The 22518-nt window shown below is 50.4% G+C and overlaps 1 protein-coding gene across 1 annotated transcript in view; it reads right to left on the bottom strand.

Annotated features, from left to right (window-relative positions):
* Positions 1–22518, bottom strand: part of TRPM1 (transient receptor potential cation channel, subfamily M, member 1) — a gene marked incomplete at its 5' end in the record, with an annotated part of 68036 nt that overhangs the window by 20097 nt on the left and 25421 nt on the right. Inside the window, 8 exons of the mRNA XM_015419490.1 lie at positions 1799–1927; positions 3486–3617; positions 5317–5439; positions 7097–7325; positions 9347–9639; positions 15300–15329; positions 17412–17552; positions 21213–21263. Of these exons, the coding sequence (XP_015274976.1) occupies positions 1799–1927; positions 3486–3617; positions 5317–5439; positions 7097–7325; positions 9347–9639; positions 15300–15329; positions 17412–17552; positions 21213–21263 (1128 nt within the window). The remainder of the gene's footprint in view (positions 1–1798; positions 1928–3485; positions 3618–5316; positions 5440–7096; positions 7326–9346; positions 9640–15299; positions 15330–17411; positions 17553–21212; positions 21264–22518) is intronic.

Genomic DNA, 22518 nt, shown 5'->3' with positions numbered 1-22518 from the left:
GGGCTGAGAGAGCTCTTGACAGAAACTGCTCTTTTTTCAAGAACAGCTCTTATCAGAACTACGGCTCGCCCAAGGTCATCCAGCCAGGTGCAAGTGGAGGAGTGGGGAATCAAACCCGGTTCTCCCAGATTAGAGTCCGCACACTTAACCACTGCACCAAACTGGCTCTCTAGGAGAAAAGAAGCGTCAGTTAGGAACAGTATGAAAATACTGGCAGGAGGAGGGGGAGAGGGAGAAGAGTTGGATTTATACCCCGCCCTTCACTCAGAGTCTCAGAGCAGTCCTTGAAAGAGAACCGGGTTTGATTCCCCACGCCTCCACATGCAGCTGCTGGTGTGACCTTGGGTCAGTCACAAGTTCTCTCAGAGCTGTTCTCTCAAGAGCAGTCCTCGAAGGAGCTCTCTCAGCCCCACCTTCCTCACAGGGTGTGTGTTGTGGGGAGGGGGTAAAGGAGTTTGTAAGCCACTCTGAGACTTCTTTGGGTAGTGAAGGGCGGGGTATAAATCCAGTCTCTTCTCTTCTCCTTATCTCAGAGCTGTTCTCTCAAGGGCAGTCCTCGGGAGAGCTCTCTCAGCCCCACCTACCTCACAGGGTGTCTGTTGTGGGGAGGGGGAAAGGAAAAGAGTTTGTAAGCCGCTCTGAGACTCCAAATGAATGGCAGGATATAAATCCAATCTCTTCACTTCTTCCTCCAAAACTGAAATGACTTACTCAAGAGTAAACCCTCCCAGGATCTGGCTGCAAGGCTTTTCTCTACACTGAGGACTTATAGAAAATAGATGAAAGGATAGATCACTGTTCTAGGCAAGGGTCCTGTGGGGCTGTCCCTTTAAGAAAGGGGGCAGAGCCCCAAATAGGGGGGGCATGGCTACGGGCCAGCTCAGTGGTAAAAAATACTATGATAACACACACATCAAGAAGCAAATATCTATACATTGAAACCAGGTGTTGCTTTCTGATACGCGGTGCGGCTGTTGAAAGTTTACAGAATAGGCCATGGGTTAACTCAGGGGTGTCAAACATGCGGCCCAGGGGCCGGCCCAGGCCTCCGAAGGGCTCCTTTCAGGCCCGCAGTGGAACCGCCTGTCTTCTGCTTCTTCTCCCAGTTCTGCTGCTGCTACTGCGTCATCGCCGGTTTGCAGCTTACAGAGACACACCTGAACAGCATCCTCAAGATTGCAACGGCACAGACATTTTGATGCAATGATTCAGAGCAAGAGGTGTCAGTTATCGGACACAGTTAAATAAACAAAATATTGCAAGAGTGCTCATGTTTTAAGCATGTTTTTATTTTATAAAGTTTATATCTCCGCTACCTGGCATTACCTTTTATGACACACATGGCCCGGCCCAACGAGGTCTCACTTATGTCAGATCCGGCCCTCGTAACTAATGAGTTTGACACCCCTGGTTTATGGAATAGGCCATGGGTAACTCCTCATAGTAACTGCACATGGACAACAAAATCTTCATTGATATAATGATCCGATAAGGAATTTCCCAAGTCTCTGGATGTGTGTGGCATCAACCAAGAGTTACAATCAGTGTTCCCTCTAAGCTGAGTTAGTGTGAGTTATCTCAGTTTTTTTAGCCTCAAGCTCACAGATTTTCCTCTTAGCTCAGGAAGGAGGGCTCCAGAGCAAACTAATTTACGCAGTAGCCAAATCGCTCACTCACAACTTTAATGCCGGTAGCTCACAAAGTAGAATTTTTGCTCACCAGACTCCACAGCTTAGACGGAGCATTGGTTACAATACGGGTAACTCAAAAGGCCCAGGAGTGGAAATGTGCGCATTACCTCTCGTACTTTCTCCAGGGCCAGGGTCACAATATAAGAGATGACCACCCATTCCTGGACCGACGGCCAGCGGTCCATCCGCACCAAGATGATATAGTTGAACAGCAGTAAGTAGCCCAGGTAGGAGATCTGCGGAAGAGGAAAAGGAACCTGCAGTGACTTTTCAAATAAATGTGTTCTGGCAACTCATTTGTTTGTAAATCTCCTGGACTTTGATGGCGATGCTGCAGTCCTACTCTTCCCTCTGGAAACCAAAAGCTGCCTCTTGTCTTCTCACACAGGTTTGCTCAGTTTCCGTGGTGCTTCCAAAATGCATACAAACAAAAATGGGGGGCTGGGGCTGAATAAGGGGCTGTGGCTCAGTGGCAGAGCCTCTGCTTGGCACGCAGAAGGTCCCAGGTTCAGTCCCCGGCATCTCCAGTTAAATGGAAACCAAAAGCTGCCTCTTGTCTTCTCTCACAGGTTTGCTCGGGTTTCTGTGGTGCTTCCAAAATGCATACAAACAGAAATGGGGGCCTGGGGTACAGCCTCAGTGGTACAGCCTCAGGTTCAATCCCCGGCATATCCAGTTAAAAGGATCAGGCAGGAGGTGATGGGAAAGACCTCCACCTGAGACCCCGGAGAGCTGTAAAGAGGGGCCTGTGGCTCAGTGGAAGAGCCTCTGCTTGGCATGCAGAAGGTCCCAGGTTCAATCCCCGGCATCTCCAGTTAAAAGGATCAGGCAGGAGGTGAGGGGAAAGACCTCCACCTGAGACCCCGGAGAGCTGTCAAGAGGGGCTGTGGCTCAGTGGTAGAGCATCTGCTTGGCACACAGAAGGTCCCAGGTTCGGTCCCCGGCATCTCCAGTTAAAATTATCAGGCAGGAGGTGATGGGAAAGACCTCCGCGTGAGACCCTGGAGAGCTGCTGCCGGTTTGAGTAGACAAATACTGCGCTTGATGGACCAAAGGTCTGATTCAGTAGAAGGAAGCTTCATGGTCTTCCCCAGTAGACACCTTTGGCTGTGACCTTCCCATGATTGTTGACCAGGCAATGATCCTCTCCAAGGAAAGCTAGGTCTGTAGTTTGGCAGTTCGAGACCCATCTGTCGCGTGACGGAGTGAGCTCCCGTCTCTGGCCCTAGCTCCTGCCAGCCTAGCAGTTCGAAAGCAAGAAATTGCAAGTAGATGAACAGGTACTGCTTCGGTGAGAAGATAACAGCGTTCCGTGCACCTCAGCGTCTAGTCATGCCAGCTACATGGCCTCGGGAGACGTCTTCGGACAGCGCTGGCTCTTCAGCTTAGAAACAGAGATGAGCACTGCCCCCTAGAGTCGGATTTGACTGGCTTTCGAGCAAGGGAAGCCTTTTGGCACCACAGAGAACAACAAGATTTTCAGGGTATCAGCTCTTTAGAGTCAAACCTCCCTTCATTAGATATCTTTGGCTCTTGAAAGTTTATACCCCGAAAATCTCTTTGACCTCTATGGTACTACTGGACCCGAATCTAGCCTTCCTACTGCAGATGAACACGGCTACCCTCGGAAAGTAATTTCCAAGGCAGAAGGTCCTGGAGAACATCTGGAATTCGCTTGGCTCTCGACCAAGTGACGGAGGAACAGCAAGGAACCAGGCTTTTGAAGTCCCTTATGAAGACGTCAACAAGGGGAAGAGAAAGTGATGTTTTCAGAAAAGTTATGATTTCGCATACCGTGTAGAACCAGAACTTGACGATCGGGGCATTGTAGAATTCATAGATCTTTTTCCCAATAGGAAGGTTCCTCTGCTTTTTATCTCCATCTTCTTCGTCACCTTTTCGGGAACCGGTATCAACATTTCCATCCTGGAGGAGGAGGAGGAGGAGGAGGAGGAAGAAGAAAACAGATTTATACCCCACCCTTTACTCAGAGTCTCAGAGCGGCTTACAAACTCCTTTCCCTTCCCCTCCCCACACCAGACACCCTGTGAGATAGGTGGGGCTGAGAGAGCTCTCTCAAGAACTGCCCTTGAGAGAACAGCTCTAAGACAACTTGTGAATGACCCACGGTCACACCAGCAGCTGCATGTGGAGGCATGGGGAATCAAACCTGGTTCTCCCAGATTAGAGTCTGCGCACTTAACCACTACACCAAACTGGGAAGGAGGAGGAAGAAGAAGGGTTGTTTTTTTATTCCCCGCTTTTCATTACCCAAAGGAGCCGCTTACAATTTCCTTCCCTTCCTCATCCCACAAAATACACTGTGAGGTAGGTGGGGCTGATAGAGCTCTGAGAGAACTTGTGACTGACCCAAGGCCACCCAGCTGGCTGCATGTGAAGGAGTGGGGGGATCAAACCCAGTTCTCCAGATTAGTGTCCACCACTCTTAACCACAACACCAACCGGAGCTTATTTTTATGACTGCAGATTTTTTAAAAACCCCGGAGTCCATCTATAAAGTTACCGTTCAGAGTTGTTGACAATGAGAGAGAAAATGACTGAAAGACAAGCTACAGCTGCTCTGGAATTTTTTAACCACACATGAAAAAAAGCAGGACGCAAAGGCCATCATTACTCGTGGTGTCTACATTAATTCCCGTTGTCGCTGATCAAACAGGTTTCTCAGGTTTTTGTGCTGATGTCAGTTAACACTGCCATGTTGCTGAAATGTGTGGAGGGGGAAACCAGCTTGCTCCCCAGGGGGTCTCTGAGCGGCTTACAGTTAACCGTTATCCCTTACCTATGGCCACATATATACTGGGGTGGGGACTGTCCTAACAGCACCCAGTGGAGGGACGTTATTCGATCTTCTTCCTTCTGGAACGGCTCGTCAGCTCGGCTTCTTCTGGCTTTTTCTCCTTCTATCTGTGATCTTTCCGGTGGCGTTTTCAGCGGGCCTCTCAGGCGCTCGGCGCGCTTCCGGTGCGGTTCCGGCTCCGTCCATTGAGGCTCCGCCGCGCCTGCGCCTTCCGCACTCCCAGCGTCTTCCTAGCTCCGCCTTCCACCAACGTCCGCACCCTCGTAGATGTTGTGCCTCAGTCGCCATTTTTCCAGAGCTCTCCATCTGCCGCTCGCCACCTCACCGCTTGTCGTCGCACAATACATACATTGAAATTTTTAAAACCAGTTATAATCATAGAAAAATATATTCAGTACTCCTCGCATAAAAACCAAGATGGCCACTACTTTCTTGACCTTGGGATGTTCCAGCTGCTGTCGGCTTTTGCTGGGAAACAACGGCCTTTGCTTTTTGCCCGCTTTCTTGCCCCGTGCGCGCGAGCTTTGCTTATTGGCTTCAGCTTGTAAGGGGTGTGTGTGTTTGATCCTAGTATAATTCAGGGTGCCATGCTGTTCCCAGGCATTTCTGACACAAACTGTACACGTGTCATAGTCCTGGCGTACCAATAAACAGAATCCTTCTTATGAAGCGTTGTGTTGTGCGTGACCTGACTATCGAACCCTGGCAGCTCCTTCAAAAGCCCAAGGAACCCGTTGGACCACAGACAACAATGGAGCCAAACAAAGCAGCCTAAAAAGCAGAGTCCTGGCGAGGTACACCACTAACCGCATTATCCTCATCCCTGTCTTTGCCGCCTTCGTTTTCCTTGGATGTCTGGTAGGAATAGTCATCGGAGGTTCGGAACTCTAGGAACAAGATGGTGGGCGGGAGGAGAATCCCCATGATAACCTGTGCAAGAAAAAAAACGTGTTGGGCTTCAGAGATCTTTATGACTCAGTAATAACAAAATCTAAGTTGCCAGTGGGAGGGAAGGGTAACATGGTACAGTCCGATCTTGTCAGTTCTCGGAACCTAAGCAGGGTCAGTACTTGGAAGGGAGACCAGACCACCAAGGAAGGCTCTGCAGAGGAAGGCCATGGCCAACCACCTCTGCTTCTCACTTGCCTTGAAAGCCCCTTGCTGGGGTCACCATAAGTCTTAGATGGGAGACAATTAAGGAAGACTCTGCAGAGGAAGGCCATGGCCAACCACCTCTGCTTCTCTCTTGCCTTGAAAGCCCCTCGCTGGGGTCGCCATAAGTCTTGGATGGGAGACCACCCAGGAAGGCTCTGCAGAGGAAGGCCATGGCCAACCACCTCTGCTCCTCAGCGGCCTTGAAAGCTCTTTGCTGGGGTCGCCATACGTCGGTTGCAACTGGATAGCACATTTGTACACACATAGGTAAGTTGCTGCCGTGTGTTTATAGGCAGGGCACAGGAGGCCAGTTGTACACAAAGGATACTTCATATCCAGGCCTTCCTTCTTTGTTAACCTCTATCTGGTTCCTTGATTCCCCCCCCCCCAACATCAGAAGTCCCCCACTCCTGCCCTAGCCTGGATTGACCCGGCAAGCCCGATATCGTCAGATCTCGGAAGCTGAGCAGGGCCGACCCTGGCAGCTCATTGGAAGGGAGGCCTCCAAGGAATACCAGGGCTGGGACGCAGAGGCAGGCTGTCGAGCCGCTTCTCTGAACGTCCTCCGTGCCCCAGTAGGAGCTGCCAGAGGTCGCCATGACTTCCAGGCATGAGCACACAGACACACAAGCACACACTCAAAACATGCAGAAATACCCCCCCCCAAAAAAAAAGTATCCCTCTCATTAGGGTTTGTTCATATGGCAGCAGTTCTGCTCCCTCAAGTGTTCATAGCCTCGGAGGCAACACATGTTCCATGATTATGGAACAACCTCCCCTCACTTTCCATCTTCAGGAGGCAGTTCTCCAAGCTACTTAGAAGACCTAATGATCTCTCATTCTAGAAGAGCGCGCATGTCCGCCCGGTTAAATTCTTTTCCCACAGCCATACCAGAAGGCCGATTCGCAGGCACAGTGTATCCGGACAGAGTTTGTAAATGTGGTCCACTCGAGTCCTTAGAACATATTTTATCAGAGTGTGAAATCTGGTCCAATTTGAGAGTAAGGTATTTGCTCTCCCTCTTAATAGGTTATGGGAATTTACCCTCTCAAAAAAAAATCATCCAGTCTTTCCTTGTAGATGAGGATCGGAAAACTACCTTAGCAGTTGCTAAACACTCAGCGGCGGCGATTCCTTCTAAGAGGGTTGGATCTCGAGCTGTTCGAGACCTCTGAGTCGAAAGAACGGTAAGATAAGAAGAAAGTAGGAGGCGGTTGATGACGGATTTATTTAGGACCGCATTTGGTTAAGTAGTGGTCCTGATTTTAAAATTTTGGCTTTATGTTTTTAGTGTATTTTTCTATTTGATTTGTTTTTGTCAATGTTTGTAAGCTACCGGTGAGCTCCGAGAGGAAGAAAAGAGGATAATAAATGTTTTCAATCGATCAATCGACCAATAAACATGTTATGCTCAGAGAGGCTAGTGCCAACCTTAAGGCCTGGGTTTTTGCGCATGCGCAGCCTGCCCATCCACATGTCCGTCAGCAACATCTGGCTGCAGGTGTGCGCGATGAAGTCCCTGTGTTTCGCCGCCACCGCCAGTTTCAGACAGGTGGAGTTGCTCCAGTTCTTCAGTTCGTAGGTCAGGAGTTTCATGGCCACCTGCTCGTCGTGCTTATAGGACTGATCCAGCAGCTCCACGGCCAACTGGCCAAAATCTCTGGAGAAACAAAGATACAGGGTTTGGTGTGGTGGGGAAATCATACAACGCGTATCCAGCAACTTTATCCTACACCCCAATCCATCTTCTCAATAAAACAGGGGTCCCCAATACTTTTGAGCCTGTAGGTACCTTTGGAATTTGGACAGAGAATGGTGGCACAGCTTCAAAATGGCTGCTGCAGGAGGCGGAGCCAACCACAAAGTGGCTGCTGCAGGGGGAGGGGCCAAGCACAAAATGGCTGCTGCAAGGGGAGGGGCCAAGCACAAAATGGCTGCTGCAGGAGGTGGAGCCAACCACAAAATGGCTGCTGCAGGAGGCGGAGCCAACCACACATAGGAAACCCAAGCACAGAAGAGGAGATGGGTAATTCAAAATATACACTGGGAAGGAGGACTGAGGGAGAATAAAACGAACACTGTGGTGGCAGTACCACAGAAACAATATTATTTTGATCCACATAGCCCACTGGACGTTCACTGGCCAATCAGAACCCTTGCTGGCCAAGAATCCCACCTGGCGCAACCCACCTTCTAGAAACATTCGGTGGGCACCAAGAAAGGTGTCAACAGGCACCATGATTCCCATGGGCACCGTGTTGGGGACACCTAACCTAGAGAGTGGGTAGGATGGAGGGTCACTGCCTGATTCTCATGACTGACACGGTGGTGACTGCCAGTTGGGGTTGCCAACTCTGCGTTGGGAAATACCTGGAGATTTTGGGGGTGGAGATTGGGGATAGTGGATTTTGGGGAGGGGAGGGACCTCAGTAGATTGTAATGCCACAGAGTCATTCCTCCAAATCGGCCATTTTCCTCCAGGGGAAATGATCACTCTAGCCTGGAGATCAGTTGTAGTCAGGCCCATAGCTACGGTGGGGCTTTGGGGGGCTTTGCCCCCTTTCTTAAAGGCAAAGCCCCACAAGAAATTCTCCCGTAAATGCTTTTTTCAATCATTTGAAAACATTTTTTTAAAAGATGTGCGCTCCTTTAAGCAGAGTAGGGTGCTGTAGCTGACCAGCTCCTGCACTGATCAAGGGGGTTGGAGTGGGTGACCTCTAGGATCCCTTCTATCTCTGTGTCAAGAAACAGGTCTCCTTCAAGAGAGTTTTGCTGCCTCAGTGTTGGCTTTCTTGACTACAGAAGTCACCCCCCCCCCCCACCTGCCGGCTTGTTTTCAGAAGTGTTGCTTCGGCTGGCAGAAGTGATTAACTTGCAGCAGCTGAGAACTGTCATCTAAAGTGGTTGGCAGCTTGCAATGTGGAGATCTCCCCTGGTCACAGCTTTCTACTGGCTCAATGGCTTTTCTTCCTGCCCTGAGACCTTCAGCCCCAACAGAAAAAAAATTGTCTCAGAAGCCACAAAATCCTGGCAACGGGCCTGGTTGCACTTGTGGGAGACTTCCCGCCACCACCTAGAGAGGTTGGCATCCGTACATCCAGGGGCTCTGAAAACGTTGCTCTGGCAAGTGCGTCTTAACTGAGGAACCTTCTATCTGACTTCCTCTTATCTATTTCCATCCTCGAACCACATGACCTTTAGCCCGTCAGCCACACACGAGTTGACCCGTCGCCTTCATTCCCAAGAAGAGTCTGGTTCAGAGGTCATTTCGGGGGGGATCGGGGGGATCGCAGTTCCCCGGCCCTCATTCAGCTAGGAGGAGGCAGGAGAAGAGGGAGGGTACATTGCTTCCTCCCTGCCTCTCTCCCCCCCTGCCTGCCTGGGGCCAGGGAGGGCCTTCGCGGGGCTTCCTTGCACTCCCGCCGGCCTTGCAGGTCCACCGCCGGGCCCCTCATGGGGCTCGGCAGTGGAGCTGCAAGGCCGGCGGTGGCGGTTGGGGGGCGGGGTGTGTGGCCTTATGACACACTTCCGGTGATGTCAGGGGGTGTGGCATATGCTAATGAGTTATGCTAATGAGTTCCCCTAGCTCTTTTTCTACGAAATGACCCCTGGTCTGGTTGCCCGGAACTTACGATCAGCTCAGGTTTTTACCCGGCACAACGTCCTATCCGGCTGACTCACTTGGAGTTGTTGTCCAGGTCTTGCGAGATGTCGTCCACCAGCTCGCTCTCGGAACACTCGTGGGCCATGGCTTTGTAGAGCTTGCACGCCACGAGGGCTTTGGCCATGGTTTCCTCGCCACGCTGCCACAGGAAGAGGGCCATCTTCTGGCGCTTCATCAGCACTGCCCACACCATCAGCTCGTGGAAGGGGTACTGGAAGCGGCTGACCTCGGGGTCGTCCACGTCGATGTCCACTTCCTCCTCTTTCTTCTTCTTTTTCTTCTTCTTCCCTTTGCTCGGCGGCTCGTCGTCCTATGGAAAAAGAGCCAGTGTTAGGAAAATAGGCCAGCTTGTCTAACTCCGTCTTCCTTTGACCCTTGGCATGCATTTCCCAATGATGCTAATAACGAAAAAGCTCAAGGGGAAAAACACACACACCATGCGCTGTTCATGCATCATTCCCATGCGCAAATCAGTTGACTTAATACGAGGGTGCTGGATCTACCGTAGGGGACACCCATTTTTTTCCTCTGATTTGAAATTCAAGGGTTCTGTCTCATCCAATAATTCCCAAACTATAGCATGCCGGTGTGTCCGTGACCCTGGAGAGGTTGCCCACTGCATCTCTGTACGAATCCTGCAAGTTTCCAACTTGGCTTCCGCTGAAGCCAAAGAACTTTGCCACATCGAATGTGACTGAAGCGCACGCTCACACAGAAGCAGAACAGAATCGCCTTTCGTGGAGGGTAATCGTGCCGAACTCACGCAGCAACACAACACAACGCAGCAACTCACTCAGAAACACAATGGGGGTGATCCATGGAGGGAGGGGATTCTCATTCTCATTGGACAGTAAACCATCCCTGCTACAAAAATAAAAAATGCCTCTAGTATAATTTGGAACAAAAGTAGGTCTCTCCTTTCAGAAGTTTGGGAAACGGCGGGCGAATCTTTTAAAATACCAACAGAATACGGATCAATGTTTGTTTTCCGGCTGCCACGCGGAGGACGAACAAAACGGCATGCAAAAGAAGGAGACAATGGAAAGAATCCTTACAGACACAGAAGGGGTTTGTTCACCTCTCACTCAGAAAGCTCAAAGCCAGGCAGGACTGCCCAGTTTTCTTCAGCATCAAGGAGGGCAAACAATGACTACAGCAACTGGCACAGAAGGAACTGAAGAGAACTACTGAGGACGCTGCAGGTGCCTTAGAGCAGAAGGAACTGAAGAGAACTACTGAGGACAGGACGCTGCAGGTGCCTTAGAGGGAGGGAAAAACCACAGCTGGAAGAAAAAGTCAGGCTCTGAAGGAAGAAATTCAGTCTGTAACAGTTGTCCACATGAGCTAGGAATAGAGGAGGAGGAGGAGGAGGAGGAGAGGAGGAGATTGGATTTATGCCTCACCCTTCAGTACCCGAAGGAGTCCTAGAGCGGCTTACAATCTCCTTTCCCTTCCCCTCCCCACAACAGGCACCCTGTGAGGCAGGTGGGGCTGAGCTCTCTCAAGAACTGCCCTTGAGAGGACAGCTCTGAAAGAACTTGTGACTGACCCAAGGTCACTCCAGCAGCTGCATGTGGAGGAGTGGTGAATCCAAGCCACGCTCCTAACCACTACACCAAACTGGCTCTGGAGGAGGAGGAGAAGTTAGTTTTATACCCTGCTCTTCAGTACCCAAAGGAGTCTCAGAGCGGCTTACAATCACCTTCCCCTTCCCCTCCCCACAACAGACACCCTGTGAGGTAGGTGGGGCCGAGAGAGCTCTGAGAGAACTTGTGACTGACCCAAGGTCACCCAGCTGGCTTTGTGTGGATAGGAATCTGCCTTATACTGACTCAGGCCCTTGGTCCATCAGGGTCAGTATTGTCTACACAGACTGGCAGCTGCTCTCCAGGGTCTCAGGCGGAGGTCTTTCCCATCACCTCCTATCTGATCCTTTTAACTGGTGATGCTGGGGATTGAACCTGGGACCTTCTCCATGCCAAGCAGAGGCTCTACCACTAAGCCACGGCCTCTCCCCATTAAGTTCATATTGTGGACTGGCAGCGGCTCTCCAGGGTCTCAGGCAGAGGTCTTTCCCATCACCTGCTGCCTGGCCCTTTCAACTGGAGATGCCGGGGATTGAACCTGGGACCTTCTGCGTGCCAAGCAGAGGCTCTGCCACTCAGCCACAGCCCCTTCCTCCCTCCAAGAGAGAGTATCTGGCCCCCCTCTCCTTTGCTGCTTCTCCTGTACTGGCCCCTCTCCCTCCCAACCATGTAACCGGCACTGTCTAAACGGACCATGTCAACTTGCGCTCGAATGGAAAGAGTCTGTATCTGTGTACTACAGCAAGGCCCAGAGAGGCCGCACAAACCAAGGCTCCCTCTAAGCCGTGGAGTCTTGTGAGCAAAAGTTCTTTTTCGTGAGCAACCGGCACTAAAATTGTGAGCGAGCAATTTGGCTACTGCATAGATCAGTTTGGTCTGGAGCCCTCGTTCCTGAGCGAAGACAAAAAAAATGTGCGAGCCGGAGGCTAAAGAACTGTGAGCTAGCTCACACTCACTCAGCTTAGAGGGGACGCTGGCACGAACGCATCTCCGGACGTGTTTGCTGCCGTCCTCCCATTTGGGCTGGTTATAATCCAGCCTCCCTGTCTTGGCGGAGAGAGACACCCTCAGTCCCCTCGCTGCCGGCCGGAGAAGACAAAGAGATTTCAAAGAAGATTAATCCCCCTGTCTGTGCTTCCTTTGTACCGGGCAAAGCTGCTTAGCAGCTTTTCGGACCGGGCGGGCTCGGCTTTTGTATTTCTATATTTCGCAGCCGATTTGAAACAGTGATATAACAATGTGGACTCGCGCCCGCTTTCAATAGAGGCGGATGCGTTTCCTGTACAGTTACTTTTTGGTTCTTGTTGTTGATTCCAATGGTTTAAATGATAACCTAAAAGCCTGGGGGGAAAACCCAACAAAGTATTGTATAATAGCCTGATAGAGGAACGAGGCAGGGCTGGTATGCGTAGTCGGCCCCAGCCTTGCTGTTTCCGGTCATGTGCGCTTGGTGTGCTGAACATCTGGAGCATCTGTTCGTGTAGCTTTGATAAAGAATCCACACGGCATCACTAACAGCATTGATGGAGGGTGCGTGTGTGAAGGGTGTTGGGAAAAAATGGCAAAAATACTTAGATATTCAGAGTTTGCAATGGATCTTTGCTTCACAGGAGAGGAGGCATTTCTTTCTGTGTAAAAAACCCTTTTTTTCTGAAGGGGAAACTACAAAATAAAAGATCTAAGGCTACATCTCTACATCTACAGAAACAGACTGACTACACGGTCTCTCAACAACAACTGCAATGGAGATTCGTATTCTTCTTCTTGACCCCTAGAGGAAATCACCTGAATACATTAACCAATTACTGTAAGTAAACAGACTTAGATGTCCCGGGCTTTGTTTTCATTGGCTCTGAGCCAGGTTTCCCTTCCAGGTCAGTCTAAACATCAGCACACAAGGTAAACATATGAACCCTATAATGACTGAATTAGACCTTGCAACACACATATATTTCCAACAAAGCGGCCATGGAGTGGCTTACGACTTACGGTGACCCTGTGAATTAATGACTTCCAAAATGTCCTATCGTTAACAGGCTTGCTTACGTCTTGCAAACCGAGGGCCCTGGCTTCCTTTATCGAGCCAGCTGATCTCAGGTTGGGTCTTCCTCATTTCCTGCTGCCTTCAACTTTTCCTTGCATTATGATCCTTTCCAGTGACTCTCGTCTTGTCACAAAGCGACCAAAATCAACGGGGACCGGTGCTTTTTTCAGTCCTGATTTGAGGGCATTTAAAAAACACAAATAACAGTACCAAAAGGACCAGTCTGGACAGATAAAGCACTAGAAAGGTTTCTCAGAGTTGCTGTCCTGTTAAACTTTCGCTCCTTCCCTTCTTCCCGTTGACTTAGTGGAGACCGTCCAGTAACTTACTGCGGGATCGCCTTCTCTGGTGTGTACCCGGGAGAGTTTTGCGCTCTGAAGATAACAACTTGCTGGCAATCCCTGGCCCCAGGGACGTCCGGATGTCCTCGACCAGGGCCCGGGGCCTTTTCGGTCCTGGCCCCGATCTGGTGGAACTCTCTGTCAAATGACGTCAGGGCCCTGCGGGATCTGATGCAATTCCGCAGGGCCTGTAAAGCGAGGAGTTGTTCCGCCAGGCTGTTGGTTGAGGGCAGCAACGGGTTGGTTACGCTGGCTGGCACCCTTCCCCTCCTTCCCCTCTCTTCCTGTGTCTGTATTTTGTTAAGTTTCTATGCCCCCCACCACCACCACCACCATATAGCTAAGTAGTCCAGAAAGGAATAGAAAACTGTAAATCGCCCTCTGGGATTTTATTCTGGTTTTATTCTTATTAACTGTATTGGATTTTTAAAATTTGTATTTTGTCTTATGGCATTATGCCTCCCTTGTACATCGCCCAGAGCCTGGCATAGCTGGGGTGGGGCGATTAATAAATCGAATAAAATAATGATGGTGGTGGTGATGGTGATGATGTCCTGAGCATTTCAGCTTCTGGCTCTTCGGGCTGCAATAATAGCGTGCAGTTGGCAGTGAGCCGGGCTGGGAGAATCTCGAAAGACGGAGGGGGGAGGGGGGAGGGAGGAGCTTTACTGCCCCAAAGAGCTCCTGGACAGGCAAAGCAGCGGATGAGGAACGTAAGCAACTGTCTGCATTAATGCCTAACTTAGCTGGATCCCAGAAGTCACCTTTTCTGAACAAACAACTTGGCCTCAGTGGCCAACAGAGATGGAGCCGTGGCTCTGTGGCAGATCATCTCCTGGAAGAAGAAGAAGAACAGGAGGAGGAGGAGGAAGAGGAGGAGGAGGAGGAGGAAGAAGAGGAGGAGGAGGAGGAGGAAGAAGAAGAAGAGGAGGAGGAAGAAGAAGAAGAGGAGGAGGAGGAAGAAGAAGAAGAAGAGGAGGAGGAAGAGGAGGAAGAAGAGGAGGAGGAGGAGGAAGAGGAGGAAGAGGAGGAGGAGGAGGAGGAAGAAGATCCCCTGTGTGTGGGATGTGTGTGTCAGGTTAGGAGATGTGTCTGCTTTTCCATCTCCAGTTAAATCCATCGCTCATTTTTTTAAAAATGAGCAATCGATTAGACTGCAGAGTGAAAAGCAGGACGTAGCCTTCAACTCCCCCCAATCCCCTCCCCCGGAATAAGAACCGATAACGAGCTCTTCCTTTAATGTTGCGTGGAACTGATCATAACTGATTATACCTGGGATGGCCCAGGCTAGCCTGGTCTCGCCAGATCTCAGGAGCTAATGCTAAGAAAAGTCGAAGGCGGCAGGAAAAGAGGAAGACCCAACGTGAGATGGAGGGACGCAAATAAAGGAAGCCACAAAAGGCCCTCGGTTTGCAAGACCCCCGAGCAAGGCTGTTAACGACAGGAGGTTTTGGTGGACATTAATTCATAGGGTCGCCATGAGTTGAAAGCAACCTGACACCACATCACACACCCACACACACACACAAGCAGGGTCCACCCTGGTTGGTATTTGGGTGGGAGACCACCAAGAAAGTCCTTGGAAACCCTACAAGGTCGCCGTACGTCAGCTGTGACTTGCTGGCCCTTCCCACCACCAGGACCAATCATGGGGAAAGATATAAATGGTCCTCCTGACCAATGTTCCCTCTAAGCTGAGTTAGTGTGAGCTAGCTCACAGTTTTTTAGCCTCCGGCTCACACATTTGTGTCTTCGCTCAGGAAGGATCGGGCTCCAGAGCAAACAAATGTATGCAGCAGCCAAATCGCTCGCTCAGAACTTTAATGCCAGTAGCTCACAAAGCAGAACTTTTGCTCACAAGACTCCAAAGCTTGGAGGGAGCATTGCTCCTGACCTCCTGTCAATCTCACCCATGACCTTCCCCTTAGACTGAGAAAGAGAAGTGGGGTGGGGGTGGGGGGGTGGAACAGTGCATTCTCCAGTGACACAAGCAACGTACCTCCATCCCAAGAAGTTTAAGAGCTTTGGGCTGCAGGCGTTAAAACACAAAAGAGAAAATATATATAGTTAGTAAAATAGTTTTTTTTAAAAAAAATATTAATCATGTTAATAAACTGCCAGCTTGTTGTTGAAGGGTTTCACGGCCAGCTGTGGTAGATCTTCCGGGTTGTCCGGCCGTGGTCTTGGCACTGCAGGACCTGACGTTTCTCCAGCAGCTGTGAGTGGCATCCTCAGAGGTATAACACAGAAAGGTGGAGGACTCTCTGGGTGCGGTCAGACGGCGTGCTGGGAGCGGGTTAAACTGCTCCTGCTCTAACCGGATTATATTTGCTCTGGATAATCGTGATCACACTTACCTCCCTTATCCCGTCTCACCGCGCAGTCATGTCGCTCCCCGGCGTCTACACTACTGACACGCGGGAGCGTGTGTCGGCAGGTTTTTTAAATTTTCCCTCACTTTGCGCATGTGCATAGGCGCCTCTCCGTAGAAGGGGGGGAACTATCATGGCGCATGCGAAGAACCACCAGGGCGAATCAATCCAAACCCCTCGAGGGGGTTTAAACCAGAAGTGGCTCGACACCGCAGGAGCGATCAGATGTCAGAAAAGTGTGGCTAGAACCGGAGAATCAGGAAAACACCACTTGGGGGCCCGGTAACAAAATACTCAGTTTTAAAGGGGGGTTGAGCCAGAAAGCGACGGCTGGGAACGGTGCGCAGATGTTGGGTGTGTGAACGTGGATATAAGATCCATTACTGATGCATGCCGAAAGCAGACTAAACGGCCCGTCTGAACGCACCCTCTGTGTCAAGGTGAGAAAAAAAATGGTAGGCAGGTAATTTATATCTACTCAGGAAGGTGGGGTAAGGTTGAGTTCCCCAGGCTGTGGACATGCTAACGGAGGAGCTTTCCTGAGGAGGTTCTTTTGCATATGGACTTTCTGTTGAAATTCTAATCTTATCTGTAGTGCTATTGTCAGATGTAGAGCATTTTGTGTTTCTCAGGACAGGAATTTCACAATTTCAACAGGAAAGAAGAGAGTTTAAAAATAAATAGGGCATGGTTTTATACCTCTGAGGATGCCAGTCACAGCTGCTGGTGAAACGTCAGGTCCTACAATGACAAGATCACGGCCACACAGCCCGGAAAATCTACAACAACTAAATTGCCAGCTCTTCAGTATGTTTCCAAGGAAATGCACTTTTTTTAGAAAACAAAAATACATTGTGTAGCATTCTATGCTCACCCCTTCTCCCTCCCTTGAAACAACAAAGGGTAGCTGAGGGAGTGAGCAGTGACTCACGAAAGCTCCTCCCCTGCCACAAATTTTGTTAGTCTTTAAGGTGCCACTGGACTCTTACTCTTTTCTTCTGCTACGAACAGACTAACAGGGCTACCCAACCTGAAACAGCAGGTTTTCACAAGGGAGTACACTGTTTTGCTAGCTGCAAAGTCTTTGATCTTGTCTGAATTCTCATATTTCTTGCTTGTAAGTTCTTGTTTCTTTGGGGTTCTGCACATATTTTGCTCCCTCTGGTGTTCGATTTGATATTACACCGGTTTATCTCCGGCATAATAATCTGCAGTTTAAATCTGCAGGGAGGTATTCCGGGCATACACAGTCGTTAAAAACCTGCAGTTTAAATCTGCAGGGACGTATTCCGGGCATAAACAGTCGCAATATCAAATCGACCACTAGAGGGTACAAGTGTGCACACTTCTTTAGACAGAACCCAAGTGTGAGTCCAGGGGCACTTTTAAGACTAACACATTTTATTCAAGGTACAAGCTTTTGTGTGCATGCACACTTCTTCTGATAGAACCAAGTTTGAGTCCAGGGGGCACCTTTAATATCAACAAAGTTTAATTCTGGGTATAAGCTTTTGTGTGCATGCACACTTCTTCTGATAGAACCAAGTTTGAGTCCAGGGGCACTTTTAAGACCAACCAAGTTGTATTCTGGGTATCAGCTTTCATGGGCATGCACACTTCTTCAGACATCTGAGCCACTGGACTCAAACTTGGTTCATCTGGGGGTTTGTAACCCTCACGCACCTAGATACTGAATGCCCAGGAATAGAACAGACAGAAAAGGCCTGGCCGACTCTTACCCTCTTCGGTCCAAACAAATTGTTGTAAAGGGTCCGGAAAGTCTTCCGTGTGTAGTTGCAGCGATAGGCTCCGCCCATGAGGTATTCCAGGACGAGGCCGATATCGATGAGGCTGATGTGGTAATCGGGGGGCAGGTTCCCCTGTGGGAACCCAGAACATTAGTTGGAAGAGAAGCCCCAAACTGGAGGAGCGCCGAGCCCATTTACTTTCTACAACCTGCACCAAACCAGGCCGGGAAATCACCCCTCTGTCTGCCTCCGACCAAGACTAACACCGGCTGAGTCTGAAGGCCCTTTCTGGGGAACTTCTGGAAGAGCTGGTGGCCTCTTCTCCATGAGGCAGCCGGGTTCAAAGGCACAGCCTCGCCGCGAACTCTGAAAGAAGCGCCTGCCCACCTTCCACGGAGGCGTCCTTCCGACAGCCTTCACGTGATGCACTTTTGAAATATGAATTATTTGGAACATTCCTCTGGTGCACTTTGAAATTAATGAGCTCGAAGCGCTCATTCGGCACAAATGGTTTATTCCACTAAGAAAATTTGAATGAGAAGGGAAAAGACAACGGACTGAGCATGGACTGATGGATTTTTGTATCAATTACTGGGTTGTGAACAGAGATTGTGGAAGAGTATCTTTATTAATTGTAATACACAAATAAGGTAATTGTTTCGTAGTAACTTGTTCAGTTTTGTTTTTGCGTCTACCCAACGGGGGGGGGGGCATCTCCAGCATCTTATGAATGCCCAATCAGGACTGGTGTTACTGGGGGCCCATCAAAATGACCCAGCTGTACCCAACCCTCTCCTACCACTGGAACCCTGAAGAACACCGCTCACACAAGAATCTTGCAAACGAGCCCGGAAGCCTCTAAGTGCCTGCAGCAGCTGGCTAGTTCCAACAGCTACTACAGGCACTGGCAGAGAACTCCCTTCCAGTCAATGCCTGCCCATTCAAGTCTGCACTTCTGAGATGCTGCATGAATAAGCTCCCTGCTTCTTTTAGTGGGCAGCTGGAATTTCTAGTCTGAGACTCAGTTCCTATGGAACTAGGGACCGATCCTTAAAATGGTGGTCCCTGGCCCAAAGAGTGTCCAGTTGTCCTCAACCAGAGCCAGGGCCTTTTGGGTCCTGGCTCCAGCCTGGTGGAACACTCTTCTGGGAGAGATCAGGGCCCTGCGAGACTTGTTAAAGTTCCGCTGGGCCTACAAAACAGAGTTGTTCCGCTGGGCTTATGGTTGAGGGCAGCAACGGGCTCTTTCCTGATGGGTTTCATCTATGACTGGCCTGCCCCTGCCCCTCCCTTCTCCCCTCCCCCTTCCTTCCCATCAGATGGCCATATATTGCCCCTCCCTAGGATTTTATGCCATCTTTTAGCGTTCCGTGCGCCTTGGTGTTTAGTCATGCCGGCCACATGACCACGGAAACGTCTTTGGACAGCGCTGGCTCTTCGGCTTTGAAACGGAGATGAGCACTGCAACCCTAGAGTCGGAGTCGACTGGCTTTCGAGCAAGGGAAACCTTTACCTTTACCTTAGCTGTACAGGGGGATGTGTATTCTATGGATCTTGTTACATTTATTGTCATTATTATGATTTTTAGTGTATTTATTGTATTTCATTAACGTTTTAGAATGTTGTGTGTTTTATAAATTGATATTACCCGCTCTGAGCCGGTTCCGAGAGAGCGGGCTATAAATCCAATTAATTAAATACATAAATAACAGTGAGGCGAATGAAAGTATGGCAGCAGAGTCTCCTCCGTTTGCAGCAGACGGTACTCCCTGCCTCAGTTTTAAAAACGGGGCACCCCGCGGTCCTCTTCCCACCCCCCTATGTTGCGATAGAGACCAGCGGCCTCAAAGGATACCAGAGCCCTATCCTGGCCACAGCTTTGACTATACAAAGGTGTCTAGCAAACCCCCACTAACTATACTTTGCAGCGTCGAGGGACCAAGCAAGCTTTTGATTAATCCCCACTCCCGAGCTGGTAAACATGCATGTTGTATAATCTCTGCTGGCCCTATTGTCGACAATCAGACAGTTCTATTAAAACTCTGGCAGACGTCCTGGAACGTTGATCACAATGCCTCACTGTTCAAATGGGATCTCTCTCGCTCTTAGCTTTTTTGTGTGTGCGTGCGCAGACAAGCGAGTTGGGGGGGGGCGCATCTAGTTACAAAGGAAACGTAAAGCGAATCACCGACTACGACAGACACGCGATGCTTTCGGCGAGCTATTCACCTCCAAGTTAGCCCATCCAAATCCCCTAGATTGCCGCTGGATGAGAATGAGCCATGGGAATGCGATGGAAAGGGAGAGAAAGAGGGAGAGATGAGAGGAAAGAGATGACAGGTCATGAACGATGCCTCCCATGAACGTGAGATGCGAGCTCGCAATGTGCAAAGGCCTCACCCAAGAAAAGGGTCTTTGTGCTTCCGATTGAGGGAGAGAGGGAACAGAGTAGGGAACAGGGAACAGAGTAGCCAGCCTCCCCAGGGAACACAGCCACCATCGGTGGACCTCTCCTCCCCCCATGCATTGGTCTTCAGAAGTCACCAAAGCTACCGGTCACGACCACATTTTATGATGAAGACTGCCACGTTGCGTCTGAAGAGCAGAGTGACATGAATACATGAAGCTGCCTTCTAGTGAATCAGACCCCCTTGGGTCCATCAAGGTCAGTATCGTCTGCTCAGACTGGCAGCTGCTCTCCAGGGTCTCAGGCGGAGGTCTTTCCCATCCCCTACTGCCTGGTCCTTTTAGCTGCGCATGCTGGGGATTGAACCTGGAACCTTCCGCATGCCAAGCAGAGGCTCTGCCACTGAGCCACAGCCCTTCCCATATAATACACATTAAGCTGCCTTCTAGTGAATCAGACCCCCCTTGGGTCCATCAAGGTCAGCATCGTCTGCTCAGACTGGCAGCTGATCTCCAGGGTCTCAGGCGGAAGTCTTTCCCATCACCTCCTGCCTGGTCCTCTTAACTGGAGATGCCGGGGATTGAACCTGGGATCTTCTACATGCCAAGCAGAGGCTTTGCCACTGAGCCACAGCCCCTCTTTACAGCTCTCCAGGGTCTCAGGCGGAAGTCTTTCCCATCACCTCCTGCCTGGTCCTCTTAACTGGAGATGCCGGGGATTGAACCTGGGATCTTCTACATGCCAAGCAGAGGCTTTGCCACTGAGCCACAGCCCCTCTTTACAGCTCTCCAGGGTCTCAGGCGGAAGTCTTTCCCATCACCTCCTGCCTGGTCCTCTTAACTGGAGATGCCGGGGATTGAACCTGGGATCTTCTACATGCCAAGCAGAGGCTTTGCCACTGAGCCACAGCCCCTCTTTACAGCTCTCCAGGGTCTCAGGCGGAAGTCTTTCCCATCACCTCCTGCCTGGTCCTCTTAACTGGAGATGCCGGGGATTGAACCTGGGATCTTCTACATGCCAAGCAGAGGCTCTGCCACTAAGCCACGGCCCCAAAGAGATGAAACTACCTGATATGGAATAAGACCCTTGGTCCACCAAGGACATTGTGTCTACTCAGACTGGCAGCAACTCTCCAGGGTCTCGGGCGGAGGACTTTCATATCATCTATTGCCAGATTTTTTAACTGGAGATGCCGGGGATTGAACCTGAGTCCTTCTGCATGACAAGCAGAGGCTCTACCGCCAAGCCACGGCTGCTCCCCAAACCCCTTGTGGAAGTCACACGAGACCTCCTCCTCAGAGGCCTGGTTGCTTGACGTCCTCTCGTCCCGCTGACAACTGAGGCGAAGCGTCAAAGACGTTGTCCCCCTTCCCGGTCGAACTTACCTTCTTCACATCCCGGACGAGCACGTGCAGCGTGTTTGGCGGGCCCAGCCTCTGAAAGAGACAACACCCCGAGCACCGTTCAGAGAGCCAAGGAGAAAACCACGCAATAAAAAGCCTTCTGTCGTTATCCTTTCGAGCGAAATGTGAACCTCAGCCGGGCCTCAATTCGGCCTATCCTCTCTTCCACCGTTCTTTCCCTTTCTGCGGCGCTTGTTCTTCTGGCTTTGCGGCCTAGCACGTTTTTGGCTATGGGGGCGGGGCTGCTATATAAAGCACGAAGCAAAAAAGGACCAACCCTCCTTCCCTATTCACCTGGCCTGTGGGCTTCCTGGTGCCCTGCAGGTGGAAATCACGTTTCAGCGGCAGCCGCTGTAGCAGGTACTCATTTGCATATTAAGCGACACACCCCAATGTAGCCAATCCTCCAAGAGCTTACAGTAGCTCCTGTAAGAAGAGCTCTGTAAGCTCTTGGAGGATTGGCTACATTGGGGGGTGGTGGCCTAATATGCAAAGGAGTTCCTGCTACAAAAAGAGCCCAAGCTGCGGAATCTTGTGAGCAAAAATCCTACTTTGTGAGCTACTGGCATTAAAGCTGTGAGCGAACGATTCAGCTGCTGCATAGATTAGTTTGCTCTGGAGCCCTCCTTCCCGAGCGAAGAAAAACGTTTTTTTGTTTATCGGGTTGGTAAACCCGCCCCCCCCGCCGAGACGGGCTCAGGGCGGCTCACACAGATACATAAATAGTCATAACATCATGTAAATGATCATTTAAAATCCTCCTAAAACGTTAAAACATATTAATAAGCATTGGAACAGAGTTAATAAGCGAGAGCGAGATTATTTACAAAACGGCTTAGGCAACCATCTATTCCAGTGCTCTCTGGGGGATGTATGGGGAAAGGCGGTCCCTTAGGTATGCCAGAACCTGACTATGAAGGGCTTTAATTACCCTGATTAATTACCCTAATCACCACTCTTCTCCCCTACACTCTGGCTTCCTCTGTGTATTTGGCTCCGCCTCCAGCGGCAGCCATTTTGTGGTTGGCTGCACTTCCTGCGGCAGCCATTTTAAGGATGACTCCCACTCCCGTGGCAGCCATTTTGTTGTTGGCCGCACTTCCTGCGGCAGCCATTTTAGGGTTGACTCCCCCTCCCGTGGCAGCCATTTTGTGGTTGTGCTCACCACCCCGTCAGGATTCCAAAGGTGCCCACAGGCTCAAAAAGGTTGGGAAGCCCCTGTTCTAGCCAGTACTTTCTTTACCAGCAGGATTGGTGTCAGGTTTCTCATCTGCATAAAGGGCAGGGA

The sequence above is a fragment of the Gekko japonicus genome, unplaced genomic scaffold, assembly GCF_001447785.1.
Source record: "Gekko japonicus isolate JY-2015 unplaced genomic scaffold, Gekko_japonicus_V1.1 scaffold653, whole genome shotgun sequence".
Taxonomy (NCBI): domain Eukaryota; kingdom Metazoa; phylum Chordata; class Lepidosauria; order Squamata; family Gekkonidae; genus Gekko; species Gekko japonicus.
This window is presented reverse-complemented; position numbering and strand designations above follow the sequence as displayed.